At 41.2% G+C, this 23,869-nt stretch overlaps 1 protein-coding gene across 1 annotated transcript; it reads right to left on the bottom strand.

Moving 5' to 3' along the window:
- Nucleotides 1-1,121: 1,121 nt before the first annotated feature.
- Nucleotides 1,122-22,034, bottom strand: LOC103798811 (PCNA-interacting partner-like; the record flags this gene model as incomplete). The annotated part of the gene is made up of 6 exons (XM_009071092.1): nucleotides 21,885-22,034; nucleotides 18,606-18,830; nucleotides 16,277-16,387; nucleotides 15,164-15,334; nucleotides 12,643-12,797; nucleotides 1,122-1,305 (listed from the first exon to the last, which is right to left on the bottom strand). Coding segments are annotated over exons 1-6 (996 nt in total), but the record flags the coding sequence as incomplete, so codon positions are not given.
- Between the last annotated feature and the right edge of the window lie 1,835 nt (nucleotides 22,035-23,869).

Here is a 23,869-nt window from a genome sequence, read left to right as displayed (position 1 = left end):
CACTCAAAGAAATTATTCAATCTCTTACCAATGAAAAAAACAACATCCTACCAAAACCAGAACTTCTTCTGAATGTAGATCAAATTTCCTGAAAAATTATAGCATCAGGGCTTGGGGGTTTCTTTATAAAGCAAAAGATCAAACCACAAAAGACCCCAACCTGTAAGTAAAACTCAGCACAAAGCATTCATCTTTGCTGTCCTGAGAGCTTAACGGAACAACATGGATGCTCTAATTTTTTTAAGACCTCAAATTAATTTGGCAAACTTATGGGACTTTGCAGTCAGTTGCTAACATTGCATCTCTTCTGCTTCTTCCTTATGCTCTTCCTCTACTCCCGTGCCTCCCACGAGAGGGAGATTTGTCCCTTGCAAACTTCATCAGCACAGGTCCTGCCTGCAGGCTGTAGTTCCGCAACAACTGCTCCAGTATGGTTGATTCCCAGGGGGTGCAATCCTTCAGGAAGACTGCTCCAGCATGGGACATCCATGAGGTAGCAGTTCCTGCCAGAAAATCTGATTCTGCATGGAGTTCTCTCCATGGGCAACAATTCCTCCTAGTAGGAATCTGAGCACATGAACCCAATACAGCTGTATTGTTTGGGGGGTTATCTTCATTCCCCTCCCACTCCACATTTCCTTTCATATGTAGCCTTACTTTGAATGCCTCGCTCTTAGAAATACTTGATGCTGGTCTAATTAAAATCTATGTATTTTAATCAAAGATTACTGACACATGTTCTCAAATCTTAATTCTGCTTTCATGAGGTTCTTTTGTTTGGAAATTTACTATGGAAATTGGTGACAAACCTGACACTTCTAAGTACCTACATATACAATAGCTGCATGAACAAAGTAAGTTTTGAAGAGTCTTTTACATACAATTTTGTGGTAAGAAATTTACTCTGAGTAAATCAGCTCTTTGAAACCCACAGCGTAATCCTCAAGTCTTTCAACAAGTTTAAAATGACATCATAAAGAAAATGACACTACTCTGTACTGTTAGGAGAAGATTATGCTCTTTAGATAGTCCTTTAAAAGTGAAAAAGAAGCAAAAGGGGCAAAAGACATTTGCTTTCTTATACAGCTAAAGAGTAAGGAGAACAAAAGAAGTGCTATTACCCGTGCTGGACTGACTCCAGTGGTGCTAGCAGTTGAGACTTCCTGTAGTGAATCGATAATATTTTTAATCTTCAAATCCAAATCTTGTACAACTTCCTCTACTGCCTGACAGAAAGGATCCCCATTGCTTCGGCCTTTTATCAACTGCATCTTCACTGTTGACAGAATTCGCCCCCCTGCAAGTCTGAAAATAGGCACAGGGTCATCTCCACATTAATCTTGGCAACACTTTAGTATACCTATTAGTGTTGAGCATAGCACAGTTAATCAAAGAGAACAGCTTTGATCTTTGAAATCAAACAGCAGTGTAGAAGTATTGTCCAACATAATAGTTTGATTCAAAAAAAGAAGGACTATTATGAGGGAAGGTAATGAATTCCGCATATAGTAACACTCTGAGCTGCAACACAAAATGAACTTCTTACAAGTTCAAAGAAAACCTACAGTGACTGTTTTGCTCATAAACTGTTAAATGTAAACACAATTTTTCCCTGGAACATAGATTGCAGTTTAATAGCCTATTAGAATTTTGAGGCTTTTCTGTTTTGTGAAGGTGCTTCAAAACCCTAATCTGCTTCCAATTTTATTTCCATAGATAGTAATTAGACCACATGAACAACACTGTTTGCCATACAGCCACAGTCTATGAGACTCTTTCTTCAGCAAACGTGTCGTGACTACTTTAGTCAGATTTTGTGAAAGACAAAATAAACCCCTTGAGTTAAAAACTTAATAATTATCATAGAATAAACCAGGTTGTAGAAGACCTCCAAGATCATCAAGTCCAACCCTACCATGGTCACTAGACCATGGCACTAAGTGCCACATCTAGTCTCATCTTAAAAACCTCCAGGGATGGTGAATCCACCACCTCCCTGGGCAGCCCATTCCAACGCCTGATCACTCTCTCCTTAATAAATCTCTTTCTAATATCCAACATAAACCTCCCCTGGCAGAGCTTGAGTCTGTGCCCTCTTGTCCCTCTGCCTGTTGCCTGGGAGAAGAGACCAATCCCCACCTGACTCCAACCTCCTTTCAGGGAGTTGTAGAGGGTGAGAAGGTCTCCCCTGAGCCTCCTCTTCTCCAGGCTAAACAAGCCCAGCTCCCTCAGCCTCTCCTCATAGCACTTGTGCTCGAGTTCAGTACATACACAAAACATTAAGTATGTCTTACCATTGCACAAGCTTGGGCAAAGAAAATAAAGCACTACAGGAACCACTCAGCTCTCCTACATCATAATGCATCTCTGCCTAAAAGCTGTTTGGGGTTTTTTTTGTTCTAAGTTAAGTTTCTAGTCCAGATCAAAGCAGAAATGCAGCATGTTGAGGGCAACCTAACATCAGTCTCTCTAGCTCAGACACCACAGATTTAACCACACTGTGGGGACCACATAAAACAACTCCATATTTATTCACATACCCTGAAGTCTTGAGCTGCTACTGGCACATAAAGTAGATTTTTATTTTGATACATCTGTGATGCTGCAAATCACAGTTCTGTCAAAACCCCAAAGCATCAGCTTTATTACTGCAGGTCACATAGCCAAGAGTGACACGATGACTCATTTTTCAACTTCCTCTATGCTTATTGGTTTCCTTCATGCTCCTGTCTACTTACCCTGAAATGATACCTTGCACATGGAAAAAAAGGAATCCACTATAGATATAAAATTCTGACAATGAATTTTAGAGTTCTGGTTGGGAGAACCTCCATCAACTGAAACTGTGTCTACATTCCTAGAACATACAAAATCATTGGGCAGAACGAGGTAAGAATAGGAATTGAGTCAGAGGAAAAATAGTTTGTTTATATGGTTTCCAGCTAAAATAAATTGAGGGAACTGGGCCAAGAACCTTACAGTTTTGGCTTACTCTGGCTGAACAAAGACTACAGTAAATAACAGAAAATCTGAAGTTAAGATTTTTTTGAGTATTTTTTAATTTTCTTCCAGGTAAAAACCAAATATTTCCACACAATTTTCAACTTTAACAGATTAAAGATTACTCAGTTCACATTAGATTTGCAGGTTTGGTTAAACAGAAAACCTGAAGGTTTGCAGAAATGTAAACACAACATATGCACTTGGTCAAAAGAAAAGTCACCATATGAAGTTTCTCTGCACATAGGTCAAGATCCAGAGGGATCATAGAAAGGAGAGTTTAAAAAAAAAAGCCAAAATATGCTATTTTACCACTGCTCCAAACACCAGAATCCAGTCTAACCACAAGAGATGCATATAGGAACTGTAGCCAAGTCTCCTGATGCTTCTTCCAAACTGCTCTGTTTTCCTCAGCCCTAAACTGACACTTTCCAAAATAATATCCTCAAATGAGAAAAGTATTGTATTAAATGAATAGTATCTGTTCCATAAATACTGCCCTGCCCCTAGAACTCCAAGACAAACAAGCAGGTGAAGGGATGGACTGAAATTTACTGTGAAATCCTGGCTCAGTTCTTTCTGTGTACAGCTATGTTGAACTTATCCACATCCTTATCCCTTTCACACATTTAACATACATACATACATACACATCTATGTGTGCTGGAAGACAAAGTATTATTATACAACTAGCACTGGGCACTAGTAGAGTTCATTAAGATAATCATGCCCTTAATGAAATGCTATGCTCTGTATGTGACTCAATTACCTTGCAGCTTTTCACTGGGAAAAAATAACAAACCTGTGACAAAAACATTTTCTGTTTGTTTTCTTTGCTTCTACTCCCCAATGCCAACTAAGGATATTTGCTATTAGAAATAAAGTTCATTTAATCTCTTCTTCTCCCCATATTCCTCCTTTTCCAGGAATGAGTTCCAGTCCCCCCTCAGATATACACGGCACTTGCTGGAGCACAGAAAAGGAAAAGTTTATTCATACTTCAACTAGAATTTATATAAACAGGCCGAGACATAAAATGGTGGTTCAATGTGTGTGGATTACTGCTGAAACACTGTGCCATAGCTGATGCCATTTTACACCAGGATGTAACACAACAAAACAAGTTATGTTGTGAGGTTTGCTTTATAAGCCTTTATTTAGAAAATGTTTAATCCACTTTACCTGTGCTATTTCATGAGTATTTCAAAGCTTTCTACAGACAGCCCTAATTGACCGTGTTAGTCCTAACTAACCTGGAGTTTGAACAAATATGGTCAGTCTCAGTAGGAGAGGCAATGTCTTCATTGCTTCATATATGCCATCTGGAGCACAAATGGAGATGTTTATAGAGTCCTTCCTCTGGTAAAAAAATTCTCAGCCTTGACCCAACAAATTCGTTGAATCAAAACACAGAGAATTTTAGGGATTGGAATGGACCTTACAGATCATCCAGCCCCAACCCCTTGCCCTGGGCAGGGACACCTCCCACCAGAGCAGGTTGCTCAAGGCTTCATCCAACCTGGCCTTGAACACTGCCAGGGTTGGGGCAGCCACAGCTTCCCTGGGCAACCTGTGCCAGTGTCTCACCACCCTCACAGGGAAAATTTCTGCCTAATGTCTAAGGCAGATTTCCCTTCTTCAATTTGTACCCATTGCCCCCTGTCCTGTCACTGCAGCTCCTAACACAAAGTCCCTCTGCAGCTTCCCTGGAGCCCCTTCAGCTCCTGGAAGGTGCTCTGAGGTCTCCACACAACCTTCTCTTCTCCAGGCTGAACAGCCCCAACTCCCTCAGCCTGTCCTCACTGGGGAAAAAACAGCTTAAGAAACAACTCTCTTCGGGATGAAACTATAAATGAATTCTACAATAAACAGTTCTATTCAAAGCAACCAAGTAAGTTATGTGATCAACTTGAAATCCAGTAGCAGTTACTAGATACATTTTTAGTGAGGTTCAAAGAGATTAACTAAAACCATGAAGATAAAAGGAAAACATGCTAAAAATTTAATTTGCAGGCTCTGGTTTTTAGTTTGCTTGTTTTACAACAAAGAGACCCCACGCCAGGTTGCTGTGACATCACCTTTTTGATTTACATCATGCAGAAGATCAGTTGAACTTACATGAACTTTAAAACATCTGTCATTGCACTAGAAAGAAAAGTTTACATGAACAAGATAAAGTTGAAAACACTTTGCAATTCCTAATAGCTACGACAGCAAAGGTTAGGTTTGAATATGGAATTACATGGGGGATCTCTTCAGAGAATTTTTACAGCAGCAAAAGTTAATAATTTTTGTTCATTGTAGTTTTGAAAGAGGAGCAAGAAAACTAATTGAATTCAAGAATGGACTTTATATATCAAACAAAGCAAAGCCATTTGTCTAAGGCAATAGAGAGCTCAAAGATCTTGTCCTTTTCTAGTCATTGTGCCTGCTAAGAGGCTTTCTCTGATGCTGCATTCAGATCACAGGCTACTGACATGAAGTATCCTAGTGAAAAGTGCTTCAGTATCACATCCAAGGTCTTCTAAATCATATTGAAGGAGGATTCTTACCAAATCCAGTCAGCAAATCCAGTCATCAGTCGCCACCGTGCCAAACTAGCAATAATGCGAGTAATATGATTCTGTTCAGAGCCACATGCAACAATATTTCATTATTCAAAAAGTATGAACTGAAAGAAATCTCAACTATAAAACCAACTGCTGTCTTTATGATAGAAATAACCAAAGAAAATCCATCAGAGTAATTATAAATGCAAAAAGACCCCAAACCCCAACACTTTAGAAACAACCACCTTCCACTGTCCGACAGAGAACACTCCATCCAGACTCAGAGTGTTCAAACACACTCTGTTTAGACTCAACAGTCTGAATCAAATAGCACAGTGGAGATCTTCCACTGAATGGATGTAGCAAAGTCCAGATGTGACCATCAGCATGTCTGTCCAGTGTTCCATAGTCAATCCATAGCAGACGAGGCCTAAGCCAAGCACCCTTTCCTTTATTTGAGGGCCTATACCTCGCTTGCCTCACCAGCTAGAGAGGGTCCAAACACTTCCATCTTCCATTGCACAACCTAAATTTATTCTCATTTCCTATCCACAACAGCCAGCGTTGCTGGGCGGGTGGGTGGGTGGGTTAGAGGAAAGCACATGATGGCACAACTAAAGACCAAGTTAACACAAGCAGCTCAGGCCATTGAACTAAGACTTCACTAGCAGCCACTAAGTGTTTAGTTTTACAATGTTCAATTAACTTTTTTCCTTAATTAACAAATTCTCCAGCATTTTAGACCAACTGGCAGAAGGAATGGCTTGACTTCTTTGGCTTTAACCAGCACTACAAGGGTAGACAGGTCAGGTAGGATTCAGCTTACCTGTCTTGTAGCTAGAGAAAAACAGAAGTCTCCATGTAGAGAAAATGAATCATATGCTAAAAATACCTTATTTGCACCAGTGTTACTAAAGAGAGTTTTAAAAATACAGTACAATGCAAAACTCTACCTGTTAACTAGTCATCAGACAAATCATATATTCTGTCACTGGTTGCTACTACTGAAAATATTCTCAGATGTTGTGCCCACTTGTGCCCTTGTGTCTCACATCATCGGGGTCCCAGTGCTATCTACTTCTACCTCATTTTCTTTATCAAACCATCTTTTCTTATGTAGAGGTAACTATTTTATAGGAAACTAACAGCATGCCTTGCCTATTTTGCTCCCACTGAGATTGTTGGTTATTATTACTGATTCCAGAGTAGGCCACAAAGTTGCTAAGAGGACGGGAGCATCTCCCCTGTGAAGACAGGATGAGGGAGTTGGGGCTGTTCAGCCTGGAGAAGAGAAGGTTGTGTGGAGACCTCAGAGCACCTTCCAGGATTTGAAGGAGCTACAAGGAACCTGGAGAGGGTTAGAAGCTGCAGTGAGGACAAGGGGCAATGGGTACAAATTGAAGGAGGGACATGGACACCTCAGAGCACCTTCCAGGAGCTGAAGGGGCTCCAGGGAAGCTGCAGAGAGACTCTGTGTTAGGAGCTGCAGTGACAGGACAAGGAGTAATGGGGATAAATGGAATGTGGGGAAATTTATGTTAGAACTTAGGCAGAAGTTTTCCCTGTGAGGGTGGTGAGACACTGGCACAGGTTGCCCAGGGAGGCTGTGGCTGCCCCAACCCTGGCAGTGTTCAAGGCCAGGTTGGATGAAGCCTTGAGCAACCTGGTCTGGAGGGAGGTGTCCCTGCCCAGGGCAGGGGGTTGGGACTAGATGGTCTCTAAGGTCCATTCCAACTCCTAAAATTCTATGACTCTATGATTCTATTATCACATAAATAAGTTCCTCTGCTTACTTAAAATCTTAACAATATCAGCAAGTGCTCACTATTAGACCTGAGGCCTCAGTGTGAGAAGCTAATGTGATGCAGAAGCACCTTTGCTTATTTTCTGGAAATACATCTTTTGTGGAAAAGACTAAAGCAGCATAAAGTAGAAAACGTTGAGGACATGGACAATATTCAAAACCTGATAAAAACCAGAACAGGCTCCCAAAGCCTATTCCAAGAACAGAAAAGAATATATCAAAATTCTATTATACTAAGGTCAACATTTTTATTAATTCATTTCCACTTCTACAGAGGCAAAAAACAGATGACAAATATACAGCTATCTGACTTAGGCAGTGGGAACAAATGTCTTGAAACCAACCACAAACACCCAATGGGTGGGAGGAGGTCAGAGCCTTTTTCCTTTGTTATGAGTTTATAAGATGTTTTAGAACTTGGTAGGAACTCAATAGATATCCAGTTTTTTAATTTAGAGCTGTAGGAAGAGAGCAGCAATAATTCTGTTCTCCAACACAAAGCAACAAGATGTCAACTAGAGCTTGATCTACCTGGGAATCTACCTAGGAAACAACACAACATACAACGCTCCTAAGAGAGTGGTAACTGTGCCTTAAAGCAAATCCAATGTGCTTTTTTTCTAGTTATGTTATATGCAAAAATGAAAAGAATTATTAGTTCATGTCACATTTTCAACACTAGGATCCTATCAGTGAACTTATCTAGGTTTTAAACATACCTACACAAGAAAAAATAACTGCATCAAAGCACTCACAGAACTCAGAAATTCCATCTCAAATCATGGCTGCATTATTACCCTTAACTTTTTTAACCCTACAGAAGTCACTACCAGCTGAAGACTCTCTTATGCCCCTGGATGGAGTTTTGCCAATTATTAGATGCACAATAAAAGCACAGAAAAAAAAAAAGAAAAAAGAAAAAAAAACAAAAAAAAAAAACCAGTGCTCCTGAGTACCTTTCCATGTTGCTGCTGCTGCTTTTACTATATTGGCTAAAATTTCTCTGTTAGCTTGGTGGAAGAAACTAGAGTGGCTCTTCATATTCTCCACAGTAAGCAATGCTACCCAAGCCTGGTGCCAAAGTTACTATAACTATATACTATAAAGTATTGTTCCCAGAATAAGATTCCTGATAAGCAGCCATGGAATCCCATGAGACAAAGTTCTAAAAAGCAAAGAAGCTATTAATTAGAATAGAATATTAATTATATTAGACTATAATAATATTACAAGCACAAGAGCAGTCCATCAAAATACTTAGGAAAAGATGTGGAAATATCAGTAGAGTAGCTTGGCTGAACAGTGAACTGATGACTGAGTTTCAGTGCAAAAAGGCTTACATTGAATGGTGAAGAAGGGACAGGTTTGAGGATGTTACCAGGAAAGTCAAAGCTCAGCTGGAGTTGAGAATTACCAGGAATGTTAATGCAGCTTCACCTGCTGCTTTTGTGGTAAAAGGCTGAGCAAAGAAAATGAGAGACCTTTGCTGAGGCAGATGTTACAACAAAGTGGACACAGATGAAACTGAGGTGCTCAATACCTTCTTTGCCTCAGTCCTCACCAACACAGCCTCCCAGGCCTCTGATTAGAGAAAGTTTCAGAAGAGATCTGCCAGCAGTGGATAAAGATCCAACCAGGGTTTACTTGACAGCACTGAGTCCATACAAGACCTTAGGACCAAATGGACTGTATCCAAGAGGATTAATAGAATTGGCAAATGCCCTCCTAAGACCACTCTGTACCATCTTTGAAAGGTCATGGTGACCAGGGGAGGTCCCTGACAAACGGAGAAAAGCAAATCATTACAAAAACCCCAAACAAACAAACAAACAAAAAACCAACCAAAAAAAAAAAAAAAACCAACCAAAAAAAAACCAAAAAAACCCACCACCCTAAAGAACTGTTTCGAGAACCACAAGTTCATCATCCTCACTTTGTTCCCTAATAAAATAGTGCAAAAGGTCTTCAGAGAAAACATTTCTGGGCATGTGAAGGACTAGGAGATTGCTGGGAAGCATGGATTCACCATACTGTAAGCATGGATTTATCAAGAGTAAATTCTCCCTGACCAACCTTTTGCCTCCTACAATAAAATGACTTGTTTTGCAGACTAGGGGAGAGTGGTGGGTGCCATTTACCCTGACTGCAGCAAGGCTTTCAGCACTGTCAGAGTACACTCTGAACATAGAGTATGAATGTCATAGTCTGCATGGACAGACAGCTAGTTGGGTTAAAGACTGGTTGGATGATCTACCTCAGAAGGTAGTAAATGCTGTGTTTTATCTGGAGGTCAGTAACAATGAAGCACCATAGGGGGCTATCCTGAAATACATTTTTTCCCTATTATCTTTGGCAGTGACTCAGTGATAAAAATACATGCTCATCAAGTTTACGGATGACACCAAATTGGATGGTCAATATGCTTGAGGGCAGAGCTGCCATGCAAACATACCTAAACAGACAAGAAGAATGGGCTGACAGAAACCATATGAAATTCAACAAGACATGCAAAGTCTTGGAAAGGAACAACCCCTTGCAATGCTACAGGCTGGGGAGCAGCACTATGTAAAAGAACCTGGGAGTCTTGCTGTATGTTCAGCAAGCTAGCTGAGAGCCAGGAGCATGCCTTGGCAGCAAAGAAGGCCAACAGTATCCTTGGCTGCATCAACAGTAGCGTAGCCAGTAGTCTAAGGAATGTGATTATCCCTCTCTAATCAGCACTTGTTGGACCAAATTTAGAATACTGCTTCCAGTTTTGGGCCCCCAGTCCAGGAAAGACACTGATAAACTAGAGCAAGTTCAGCAGAGGGCTGCCAAGACGGTCAGGGAGACATGCCCTGTGAGAAGCAGCTAAGGGAACAGCTTGTTCAGTCCAGAGAAGAGAAAGCTTCAGGGGGATTTACTAACAGCTTTCCAATACCTACAACAAGGTGGCAGCCAGGAAGATGGAGCCAAGCTCCTCATGCTGATCAATAAAAGAGTGACAATAAAAGATATGATACACATAAATTGAAACAAGAGAGGTCCTAACTCAGTATAAAGAAAAAAACCCACAACTTTTCACCATGAGAACACAAGCAGTGGAACAGGTTGCCAAGAGGGAGACTGAAAACCTCCAAGGATGGAGACTGCACAAGACTAGACTGAATAAAGCCCTGATTAACCTGAGCTGACCCCATAATTGACCCTGCTGTGAGTGGGATATTGGACCAAAAACTTCCTGATGTTCCTTCCAACCTGAATTATTCTACAATCCCAAGTTTAAGGAATCCTATATACAATGTTTTGCATACACTTGCATAACTTTCCAGCAACTTTAGACCACAAAACTCCAGGGCTGTGAGAACACTATCCAATTCACTCCAAGCACAAGCCCAGATCAAGTCCAATATGCCGTCCCAAAATACTACTGAACCTCCAGATGCAATCACAGCTTCACAAAGGCAACACATAAGAAACAGCATTTTCCCTGTGAAGGGAAAGCTAAATGCACTAATCCACATGATCAAGTCAAGCTGTGTAACTGCTCCAAGAGACTGCAGAATGCTGCTCTGGGACCTGAACTGCAAGCGCTCGCTCCAATGGGTTGAGTGAAACAACACACTGTATTGAACCAGCTCCTGATGTGAGCTGTGTGATATTGCCACCAAGTGGTTACTGCTAGCAGCCAGGGAAGGGCCCAACTCCAGAAGAGGATTTCCTGTCAATCTCCCAACTTTGCTACTCAACAAGCTCAGCGGGGACTTTTAAACTATGTGTATACACCCACCACCACCACCACGAACGACATGAACCATCAAGTGCAGGGACCAATATGACAAATAAATCTTTATCATTCAGTTTTAAATCACACACACTTCTTTAGGAACTTGAAAAAAGTCATTCCAGTAATATTAAGTTCTCCTGGCCTAAAAGAGAAGAATTTCTAGAATGATGGATTAGTTTTCCATTAATACTAACAGGAAAGAGTTTTCAGATCCTGAGGCGTATAATAATCACTTGCTTTTGATATGTTCCTTGTCAAGAAACAGGCACAAAAAAATAGAACATTCAAGCTCTCTATTTACTGCACAACCATTATCCAAGTCTTATATGTACAGAGCTTTAGCATTGCAAAGTTTAGAGCATCCCCAAATGTTAAGGAATATACATGCTATGGATTCTTGCAAGATTAGTAATTTCTTCTAATCTTAGACATCTGGAGAATAAGGAGAGACAAACTTGAACTATTCCAACATGCAAGAGATTTGTAGGAATGTTCATTCTGCTCAGTGACTACACCTTGAAACTACCAAAGTTCATTTTGCCTTTCCATTTCTCCTGCTATCAGGAGTGTCATATTGTGCCATACAGAATGAAATGACAAAGAGAAAGTAATTAACTAGCAGGAGGCAAAGCACATATCAGTTTAAGTACTTACCAGACTCATGAGATGAAAATCTCTAAGTTAATTTACAACTAGGGAAATCACCAAACAGCCACAAGGACAGAGATTTGACAAAAGCATAACAGAAAAAAATAGCCTCAACAACCTTTATGCTTAGCTCAATTGGGATTTAATTACTTATTTAAAAATAAGACTTAATTCAAACACTTCATAAATCACAGAATTTAAGGGTTGGAATGGACCTTAGAGATGATCTAGTCCCAATCCCCTGCCCTGGGCAGGGAAACTTCCTCACTAGATTAGGTTCCTCAAGGCTTCATCCAGCCTGGCCTTGAACACTGCCAGGATCAGGGCAGCCACCACGTCCCTGGGCAACCTGTGCCAGTGTCTCACCACCCTCAAAGGAAAATTTTTTTTCCGAATATCTAACCTAAACTTCCCCTCCTTCAGTCTGAACCTGTTACTCCTTGTCCTTTCACTGCAGTTCCTAACACAGAGTCCTTCTCCAGCTCCCTTGTAGGCCCTTCAGATATTGAAAAGTTGCTCTGAGGTCTCCACACAGTCTTCTCTTCTCCAGGCTGAACAGCCCCAACTCCCTCAACCTGTCTTCTTCGGAGAGGTGCTCCAGTGCTCTCAACAACTTTGTGGCCTCCTCTGGACTTACTCCAACAGTTCCATGTCCTTCTTATGTTGAGGACACCAGAACTGTGTGCAGTATTCCAGGTGGGTCTCATGAGAGCAGAGTAGAGGGGAAGAATCACCTCTTTTGCCCTGCTAGCCACATTGCTCTGAATTATTTAATAAGTAAACTATTAGACTTTCTTTCACTCCACCTCATCAGGACACAAGCACCAGAGGAAAAGGTGCTCAACAAGACAAAAACAGAACAGAAAATCCGTTACCTTGGATCTAAGGTTTCACCAACAATTTCTTGCAGCTTGTCAATAAAGTTAACGAAGTCAGAAAGCCCTTTGACATGGGGTCTTAAAGGATCGTACATCGACGACGCATAGTCTCTTCCTCCAAGTTCTATGGTTCGAATAAAGGATGTTGCCATCTATCAGGAGAAATATTCAGAAAAATGAAGCCATAGACAGACATGGAACTGTTTGCATGGTGAGCTGAACCTCTCCTAGAGATCTGCAAAGAGCATTTAACGGCTGGTTGATAGCACAAGTAAATTCTGAAATCAATACAATTAGAGAATCATAGAATTTAGGAGTTGGAATGGACCTTAGAGATGATCTAGTCCCAACCCCCTGGCCCTGGGCAGGGACACCTCCCACCACAGCAGGTTGCTCAAGGCTTTATCCAGACTGGAAATATGGGTTTCAAGGCCTCTTAAAGGCAAGTTCTGTACATCTCACTATAAGTACTTGCAAGATCAGTACTTAAATTTTGCAGCAGTATGGAAAAAACCAACAAACAAGCCAAAGAGAAAATGACCTATAACCTGATACTTTTATTAGCCAGTAGAAAGCTTAGAAAAAAACTTACTAAAACAGGGTCTGGAACTGTTCTGTTATTGCTTCTGTTTAAGTACTCAAACTGTCCTCACCAAAACTGCTCTGCTATTCCGAGGGCTCCCTGTGACCCAAGGACAATTTTAATACACGCATGTGAAAGCTGACTTCAGTATTATGTGTATTTTCAGAGATGCAAATAAAAATCATTTATACTCAAATCCTCTGACAAATGATGACAGTTAAGGCTTCTATCATCACAGATACTGAATTCTGGAAGTTTCCATATATTTCATAGTCATAGAATCATAGAATGAACCGGGCTGGAAAAGAGCTTCAAGATCATCAAGTCCAACCCTACCATGGTTACGAGACCATGGCACTAAGTGCCACATCCAGTCTCATCTTGAAAACCTCCAGGGACAGTGAATCCACCACCTCCCTGGGCAGCCCATTCCAATGCCTGATCACTCTCTCCACAAAAAAATCTCTTCTTAATATCCAACATAAACCTCCTGTGGCAGACCTTGGATCTGTGCCCTCTTGTCCTCCTGCTGGCTGCCTGGGAGAAGAGACCAACCCCCACCTGACTCCAACCTCCTGTCAGGGAATTGTAGAGGGTGAGAAGGTCTCCTCTGAGCCTCCTCTTCTCCAGGCTAAACACCCCCAGCTCCCTCAGCCTCTCTTCATGAGACTTGTGCTTGAGTCCCTTCACCAGCCTCGTTGCTCTTCTCTGCACCTGCTCCAGCACCTCAATATCCCTCCTGAACTGAGGAGGTACTTCAGGCCCCTATGCTACAAGACTCAGAAAACGAGAGATGTCCCAAAAGTAGTGTACCTTAAAGTACAGTCCCTCGGGTTTTATGGCAATGGTCAGAACAAAAACCTCAGCAGTTCTCCAGAAAGGTGAGAGAAAAGATAACAATCCACTATGTTTGACACTGACACAGCAATATTAATTCTATACATAAATTTTAATTTCAGACTACAGAGCTAAGTCATAAAGCTCTTAGGACTGAAAAAGAGTAAAAGTGGTATTACTCTAGCAGGGAAAGTAAACCTGCCGGTATTCCTGTCTTTGGGCTAAAAATTTCCTCTGGCTGTCCATAGGACCTTGCCTTCCCAATAGAAAACATTTTAGGTTTGCAAGACTTCTACAACACACAGGTGCCAGAAAAGAAAACTTCTTTACACAGTAGAGAAGTTTCCCCTCTGGGAACTGTGAAGAAGAGGTAGTAAATCCAGTCCAAACACATTCCTTTTTTATACAATGTTAACAGAGCATTGGGAGTTGAAATAATTAATCCTGGAACAGAGAATTAGCAAGAAATCATATAATTTTTCCCCAAATCATATCTGTTTTGCCCATGACTACCGCTGAACAATCTCCCTGTCCTTACCTTGACTCACAAGCCTTCTGTTAGATTTTCTCTCCCCAGTCCAGCTGAGGAGGGGAGTAACAGAGTGGCTTTGGTTGGCATTTGCCACCTCTCCAGGGTTAACCCACCACAACTGCTTTTGGAGGCATTTAACATCTAGTTTAACATCACGTTTTCTTCTTTAGTCTTTGACATGCATACTCATGGCCTCACTTCACCTGATTTACCAAGACTCCAAAAATATTTTAAAAGCAAAAATAAAAGCATGTCTTGTATTCATGTTTAAGACAGCAAACATTTCCAGGATGTCAGTCACTATTTGGGATGAATATTTCCATGCCTTTTGTTCAAGATCCCATTCTAGAACTCTAAAGGTACACATGCACACAATTATACTTCTGTGCATCTTTAGATCTCACGACCAAGAAAACATCCATTTCTTCACGCAGAATCTGTTGTGTCTTTTTGCCTGAAAATCATGTTCGTGGTGGCAAATGCCACCATGCTTGGCTTGCAAATGCCAACCTTGCACAGGAGATTAAAGTCATATTCTACGTTCATAGATCATTTGATACACATACCAGGAAAATGGACATTTTTCTCTTCTGTGAGGCATGTTTCAGGTTAGTGAAGGCTTCTCTACCAAGTCCTCTGTCAGGCACATTTAGAATATGAGCCAATGCCAGATCATCTTTGGAATTCACCAATAGGCTTAAATATGAACACACCGACTTCTTTGCCAGGATTGTAACCTGTGAAAGAAAACATCACACAAACTGATCATCCTGCTGCTAAATTGCATTCTGTTTTATTTTAGAGCTAATTACAGAAGTACTGATATGATTTTTGGAAGAGAACTTCACCTTGCATAATTCTGAAGTGCTACTTTATGTACAAGGATTCTTACATGAAAGAATCTCACCATGAGCTGCAGTGTGATCTCAGCCCAGAAAGCCAATCCTATCCTGGGCTGCATCCAAAGAAGTGTGGCTAGAAGGTCAAAAGAGGTGATTCTCCCCCTCTGCTCTGCTCTCGTGAGACTCCACCAGGAATACTGCACACAGTTCTTATGTTCTCAACATAAGAAGGACATGGGACTGCTGGAGCAAGTCCAGAGGAAGCCACAAAGTTGCTAAGAGCACTGGAGCATCTCCCCTATGAAGACAGACTGAGGGAGTTGGGGTTGTACAGGCTGAAGAAGAGAAGACTGCATGGAGACCTCATAGAAGGGGCTACAAGGAGCTGGAGAGGGACTCTGTTAGGAACTGCAGTGATAGGACAAGGAGCAATGTGTACAAACTGAAGGAGGGGAAGTCTAGGTTGGATATGAGAAAAGAGTTTTTTTCCTGTGAGGGTGGTGAGACACTGGCACAGGTTGCCCAGGGACGTGGTGGCTGCCCTGACCCTGGTGGTGTTCAAGGCCAGGCTGGATGAAGCCTTGAGGAACCTAATCTAGTGAGGAAGTTTCCCTGCCCAGGGCAGGGGGTTAGGACCAAATGATCTGTAAGGTCCATTCCAACCCTTAAATTCCATGATTCTATGAATATACTCCAGTGACACAGAATTAGACCATGCAAGCTTAGTTTTTTTAACCAGCCACATTTGGATACCAATAATTGGAAAAAGAAACTATGTTATGTTTCATCTTTTCAAAATACACAGAACATTCCAAAAGAGACAGAAATAACTTTTACCTCCACATTCCCCTGGCCCTGTCTGTTCCCCGGTGTAGAAGGTGTAGAAAGAACAGAACCATTATTTTCTTGTACATTCATTATGCCAGAAATAAATTCCAAGAGTTGAACCTTTAATAAAAAGATCAGAATAAACTTTAGTTTGCAGGTGATTAGAAAGCAAAAGTGGTAGTAAAATCTGGTATAAACCTACATCTCTGCCAGTTTGCCTGTGTTTGAGGTTAATACAGTCCTTAAAACCTGCTTCTGGTTTTAGTCTTTAAAAGCACAACTGTTTGAGTAGAAAAATGAGGTGTTAGATACAAGTTAATTTAGAAAAGATCTCACACGGTTGTGCAATACACTTGCACTAAATGCAGCTGCTTATGCTTTGGAGAACATTTAATACATTATGCCATGATTAGGAAGAGCTCAGTAACCCACTCAAGTTCTCTACCTTCCCCATGAAAACAGGGAGGAAACAAACCACATCCAAAAACCCAAACAAAACCAAACCAAAACCCCAAGGCAGATTCCATGCCCTTCCTGTACCTCAGTTCTCCTGACAACTCTGGTGTGCCTAACAACCACGTGAGTATTTGAGAGCAGGTTCTCCTAACCTTTAAGGAATTAGACAAGCTGGATACAAGGATACTTGTCATAGAACCAGACAATAATTTAGGTTAAAAGGCACCTATAGAGATCATCTAGTAAAAATCTATGCTTGAAGCAGTTCAACCAGGTTACTCAGTGACTCCCAAGATGAGATTCCATATCCTCTCTGGGCAACTTGTTTGAGGATGTGATCGCTTTTTTATTGACAAAGCTTTTTACTCTTACAAGGGCTGGAAGGTAAATAGTTTTAATCATGATGTAACTACTAATTTATTGTGTGTCCATAATATACCTCAGTTCAATTAATGTTCAGCTACTGATATAAGTTGGCTAATATTAAAATTACCATCTAATTAAATATACATCAACTTCAGATGAAGACATGAACAGTAATTTCAGTCTGCAATGCTGAGAGTGATCAGTAAAAGAAAACTCTTCCCTAATTTCCCTTACAACATGAAGCATTTGCATCTAAATCCAAGTTTTTTGCCTTTTTTTTTTTTTTTTTTCTGCCATATCCTTTGTCTTTTGACCTTTCCATGTTCCAGAGAGCTGTCCTGGTTTAACCCCAGTTAGCACCCAAGAACGACTCAGCCACTCCCACACCCCCTACCAACAGGGTGGGGGAGAGAATTTGAAGGGTAAAAGCTAGAAAAACTCATGGGTTGAGACAAAGAGATTAATAGGGAAAGCAACAGCTGCACACACAAGCAAAGCAAAACAAGGAATTCATTGACTGCTTCCCATGGGCAGGAGGTGTTCAGCCCCTCCAGGAGAGCAGGTACCATCACTTCAAATATCTCCCCCTTCCTCCATCTTCCCCAACAAGGGTATGGAATATCCCTTTGGTCAGTTTACCTGTCCCATCCCAGCTGTGTCTCCTCCCAGTCTCCCATGCACTCCCAACTTCCTTGCCAGTGTGGCAGTATGGAAAGCAACAAAGGCCTTGACTCTGTGTGAGCTCTGCTCAGCAGCAACAAAAACATCTCTGCATTATCAACCCTGTGTCCTGCACAAATCCTAAACACAGCCCCATACTAGTCATTGGGAAAAAAGTTGACTCTACTTCAGTCCAAATCAGCATGTGCAATGCTTATGTTTCAAACTTATCACAGTGGCATATAGTTTTGTCCAATAACAGAGATTAAACAAGTTCATTATTCACACTTCTGTAGTCTAAGAGAGGAACATATACCAGAACTTCTCTAGCCTAGATTACAGCCTCACATGCAGTGCCCCAAGGACTCCTGAGCTGCCACAAACTGCAACAGAGCTGTGACTGAGCAGCTGAAGTGGAACCTCTTCTGGTTTGGGAAGGAATCTAACATGGAACTACACGTAACACGCAGAAATTTTGGCTTAAAGAGAATTTTCAAAATGGTAAAAGTATTTTGGCTGCATATCAAGATACGACTGAAACTCCATGATGTGTGTTAATTACTAATTTTTGTTCCAGTTTTATAAATCTCCACAGTTCATTTTTCAGTTCCATTTATGGCAAGGAGTGATCTGTTCCTGGAGGAGTTGTGGGACACACCCAGCCAGGACAACAGAGGGAAGTGATTAAGATCTCTTTAAAACAGTAATTTAAACTTAAGTGTTTCCCCAACAGAAGAATGAAAAAACTTGTGAATAATTCAGAGCTCCTATTTATATTTAGAAGTGTCATAAATCCATAACTGGAACCAAAAATATGCCAAAACAATATCAGAGATCAAACAAACACAATACTTACAGGGGCTATGCTTTCATCTTCAGGTTCAAGACTACGGTGCTTCTGATGGATGTCTATTAGATCTAACATGTTGCTCCTTTCCAAGAAGGCATGATAGGCTTCTTTTACATCAGCATAATTTTCAGGTTCTTTCATGTTTTCATATGATAATCCCAGTTTGTCATGTAACAAATAGTTCCACGTTTCCAACACATCACTAAGGGATATTGTGAAGTCTCCGCAGTGCTAATAGAATGGGAAAAAAAAGCCAAAAATACTGGTTTGTATTCAGCTTAGCTTTAAAAATACATTTTAAAAACTGCATATATATATATATATTTGGAAAACTATTATAATCTAAGTTTATAACAAAGTCTTTCTTATAGTTGAAGTCCTTCCCCAGCTTTGCATTTACAATTGAGTTTTGTTACACGCTGTATTTGCTATTGATCCTTAAAGCACCAGTTATTGAACTTGACTCCTAAGAAAAGGCACTGCTGAAGTACTATTGCTTGCATAAAGTTCTTTCTTTACAGAAATAGTTTCTAGCAGGGCAGGCATTTCCTTCCCAAACGCATTAAATATAGCTCCCTTACCTTGCTTCAAGCAGTAATCTGGGAAAACACATGTCAAAAGAAAAGAGCTGGTTTTCCCTGTGTTGGTAGAGTTATACTTCAGCATAACATTGGCAGTATCACAACATAGTTCTAATAAGTACATCAAAGAAATGCACACACATCTGTTACTAATACCAGAACTAGCATTAACTACGCAGTCCAGACTGTGCTTTCATATCCAGCTTCTGGCCCACTCTGCCTGGGGAGATTAGACTATGTCCCACGTGCCCCTTCTCCTCCAACTACTTGCTCTTACCACCTTCTCATTCACAGCTAGACTCCTCATTTTCCTCCACACCCTGCTCCTTGATCTGTGTACCAAGCCCCACTTCAGAGAATCAGAGACTTTTAGGGGTTGGAATGGATATTAGAGATGATCCAGCCCCAACCTCCTGCCCTGGGCAGAGACACCTCCCACCAGAGCAGGTTGCTCAAGCCTCCATCCAATCTGGCTTTGAACACTGCCAATAGCAATATCATCTTTATCATGTCTGTAACTTTTGGCATCTGACAGCACAACAAACTTGAGTTCCCAGAATTTGCTTTGGAAGAATGTTGGTAGTTTTCCCTTGAGAAACACAGCATGCATGACAAACCATGAATGCCTCCATAGGTACTGCTCTGTTATTGTCATTTATCAGTTGCCAAAGAGTTCATTTTGATGCACAATCATTCTTCTAATTTTACCTACATGGGTGTTGTGAGATCACTGGGAACCTGGCTATTTTGTTCCATTACAATCTTGTGTTCCATTACAATCTTCTAATTCTAGTATTTCCCCTGTAACACCTTTTAATGTGAGGATGACTTGACCAGTTTTACACTTAATGCTTAAACAAGAGAAACTCCTATCTTGCACGTTTTAAACTACAAAGCTTTGTCTGGTGATGAACTCAGTTAAGTTAAAAAGAGGCTCTGGAAATATTTCAGCTGAGACAATCTTCTTCCAAGACAAGTGGTAACTCTTTAAATAATATGTTGCAACTAGGAATGCACAAACTGAAGCAGGTTTTCTGTTTGTTTGTGGTTTTTATTGGTTTGGGGATCTCACTTGGATTTGATTTGGCATGGTTTGGTTGGTTGGGGGTATGGTTTTTGGTTTGATTTGTTGAGGTTTTTTTAAAGAAGCTAAAGATTTGTACTATATGTTTAGTTTACTATGCAACATTTGGCTAAGACTTCCAACAACAGTCATTTGTTTTCATCAGTAGAATCACAGACATCAAGGACAGAATAGACTTCTAAGGTCACCTAGTCCAATCATTAACCGGTCACTGCTGTAACCCCCAAACCATAACCGTGGTGACTCTACCACCTCCCTGGGCAACCTATTTCCCAGCCTGACCACCCTAACAGTGAAGAAATTTTTCCTAACATCTAATGTGAATCCTATTCCAGGATTGCCAGGTCACAGGGCAAAGGGACTCTGGGAGCATCAGCCCAGGTCCTAATGCACAGAGGTGAACAAACAGCCCTGAACTGGTACATGATGAGCAGGAAGCAGAAGATAGGTCCCCCTGGTGCCAAAAGCACTTGTCCCATCAGTGTATGAGGTATAAATGGACAAACAGGAGCAGAGTCAGGAGGTGAACTGCCTCATGCTACATTGACCTAAAAAGGTACTTTAGCTTATCAAAGTGACTATCGCCATAGCTCTTACTAGATGAGACACATACAAAGGCCTAACTGTATGTGGCAACTGTTTCTCACACAGTTTGGATGACTGGTAATTCCCAATCATCCAGCTTTGACAAGCCAAAGTGCTTCTTTCAGAGACACTTTAGAGTTACGCATCCTCTTCATCATTTGACAGACACTTCTTGTACACATGCAAAGAAAGCCCCATAATTCCTACTGGTACTGGGTGCACATTCACAACTCACATGTACATACAGGTCTTCAGACTCAAGCTCTGCCAGGGGAGGTGTAGGTTGGATATTAGGAAGAGATTTTTTAAGGAGAGAGTGATCAGGCATTGGAACGGGCTGCCCAGGGAGGTTGTGGATTCACTGACCCTGGAGGTTTTCCAGATGAGACTGGATGTGGCACTTGGTGCCATGGTCTAGTAACCACGGTAGGGTTGGACTTGATGATCTTGGAGGTCTTTTCCAACTTGATTGATTCTATGATTCTATGATTCATCTGATGAGTGTCAGGAAAAATAGCAGCCAAGAACAGACTGTTGCAAGTACAACTCATGCAGCCTATAACAAATCAGTTCTATACTCATATACTTCTCATCTCATTCCAAAGAATGTTTGGAGCACTAAGGAAAAAGATGCATCCGAAGTGCCATAATTCTCCTACCCTGATCTACAGCCCAGAAGAAACATTTGATGGAAATAAAGAGAAGTTACATGATCAGCAAAAAATACACTGGTGTTTCACATTAAAGCTTGAGACTCAAATGTACACTTAAAACTGTATTAAAAGAAAAATAAACAAACAACAAAACCACCACTCTCCCTCTGTCTTGCAGTTGTTTTTTTCTAAGCCCTGATTCTACCGTGTACTTCATCATGTTAATTTTAGTGCCTTGTTGCACCTGATCCTCAGGTGCACCCAGTTTGAACAAACAGCAATGAAGTGACCAAAACAGCCATTTCAAGTTGGTGCTTAAGCAGCAAGTGAACTCAGTTTGAGATGTACTAAGTCCCAAGAAGATACTGAAAAGAATGCTAACCTGCTTGTTGACTTCAGCCATGGACAGTTGCAAGGCCATCAGCATGCAGTCTGCTCCAGACACAGTAGTCCTTTCAGAGTTTGAAAATAAAGACCATTGTCTTCGGAAACACTTGACCAAGTTCAAAATCTTCTGCTGGAAAGGAATCATTGTCTAGAATAGAAGACGGAGACAATTAAGAGGAAAATGAATATAACTATGCAAGAGGCACATGCTTCACCTTCCAATAAGCTGTTTAAATCCTGATGTATCTTCTTAAAGATCAAGTTCCTAGAACAAACTCTTCCCACTAAACCAGAAGGCTGCTGAGACTTGCCTCACTGTGACAGAGCAACTGTGAAGATAAGGGGTTAAAAGTGCTTATGCATGTCACGCCTTCTTGAAGAGCCCTTGCTTTCCTTGTACATTATGCCAACATAAAAGAATGTGATCACAAATATGACAGTCTTTTGCCTCTGAAATCAGCCAGCTTGAATGCCTCAGTGTGTCTGCTGTACTATCTGCATTCCCTATACTTTCAGTGCAGTGTCTATCAGGACATTTTAAACCTGGAAAAAAAAATAATATCTCTAAGACTTAATAACAAAGAGAACTCTAAATGCTTTGGTCTTTTTCACCTTTCTGCATTTGTCAAGACATAGTTATACAACACTCTTGTAAAAATTTGCCTTTACATTTGTCCTTTTCTGAAACAGTTCCCAAACACTGAGGTGACAATACAGGAGCAATCTACTTGCTGAGCACAAAACCAGCCTTTATGTCACCTAGCTAAGGCAGAATCCACAGTGGGTTTGTTTTTTGGTGACTAGCACAACTGAGAAAAGTGATGAAGCATGGGAGAGGGACAGGGAAAACAGGAGACATCAGGCAAAAAGCAAGCCTGTAAGCTGCAGCAACTGCAACTTCTTACCCTCCAAAATGTTTGAAGGCAACAACCTACATCATTGTTTGACCTGATGAGGGTCACAAAGGATGAGACAGGTGGGCAGGCGCAAGTCAGACCAGAAACTCTATGGGAGGTTTCTTTTTTCTTCCCCTAGTCTGAGAGATTTCCAAGGGACAAGACCTGTCACTCTAGGTCAGTATTGAAAGGGTAAACTTAAAACCTATGACTAATAACTTTGAATCAGGAGCTGGGGTAGATACTCATATTTGTAACTATATTTGTAACTGATGACAGCCAGGCTTTTGACCACAGTTATAACTAAGTTTCTGCTCAAGGCCTGTCTGCTACTTTTGCAAAAAAAAATGAAGCTCTTAGGAATTTGCAAAGTCTGCACAAGTGAAGATCTATTGCGACCCTCAGTGTCTCTGTGAAGTGAAAAGAAGTGCAAGGCCAAAAGAGACTGATAGGACATTCCTCGGAGGAATTGAAGCACCAACACCTGTTAGAACCTGCCCCAAGGTTTGGAAAGATGCCCAGAAGGTGTGCAGGCACCCAACAGGACAGGTCATCTAACAGACAAGCGATGAAGACTATGAAACAACCACTGAGGTCGCAGGGGACCCTCGATGACCATCACCTCAATGAACTGTGCAGAGCAAGGAGAGTAGGGATGTTACAATGACTTCTAAGAAACCATTAGCATATATGCATGAGTTCCTTGGGATCTAATGACTATGCATGACTTGTGAGAACAAAAACTGTCCCATTTGGAGTCGGGTGTGGTGTTAGAAGGTGAGATCCCCACGCACCCAGCGCCGGCATTAATCATAGAATCATAAAATCAGCCGGGTTGAAAGAGACCTCCAAGATCATCGAGTCCATCCCTACTGTGGTTACTAGACCATGGCACTAAGTGCCACATCCAGTCTAATTTTGAAAACCTGCAGGGATGGTGCAACCACCGCCTCCCCGGGCAGCCCATTCCAATGCCTGATAACTGCTTTGCTTGATCGTGTCGCGCTGTTGCGTTGAGTTCTTTCAATCAATTGGGCAGGTACAAGTCAGAGCAGAAACCCACCGGAGGCTTTTCTCTTTCTCC

The sequence above is a fragment of the Acanthisitta chloris genome, unplaced genomic scaffold (assembly GCF_000695815.1).
Source record: "Acanthisitta chloris isolate BGI_N310 unplaced genomic scaffold, ASM69581v1 scaffold28493, whole genome shotgun sequence".
In the NCBI taxonomy this organism is placed as follows: domain Eukaryota; kingdom Metazoa; phylum Chordata; class Aves; order Passeriformes; family Acanthisittidae; genus Acanthisitta; species Acanthisitta chloris.
The sequence above is the reverse complement of the archived record's forward strand: the minus strand, read 5'-3'. Positions and strand labels throughout refer to the sequence as shown.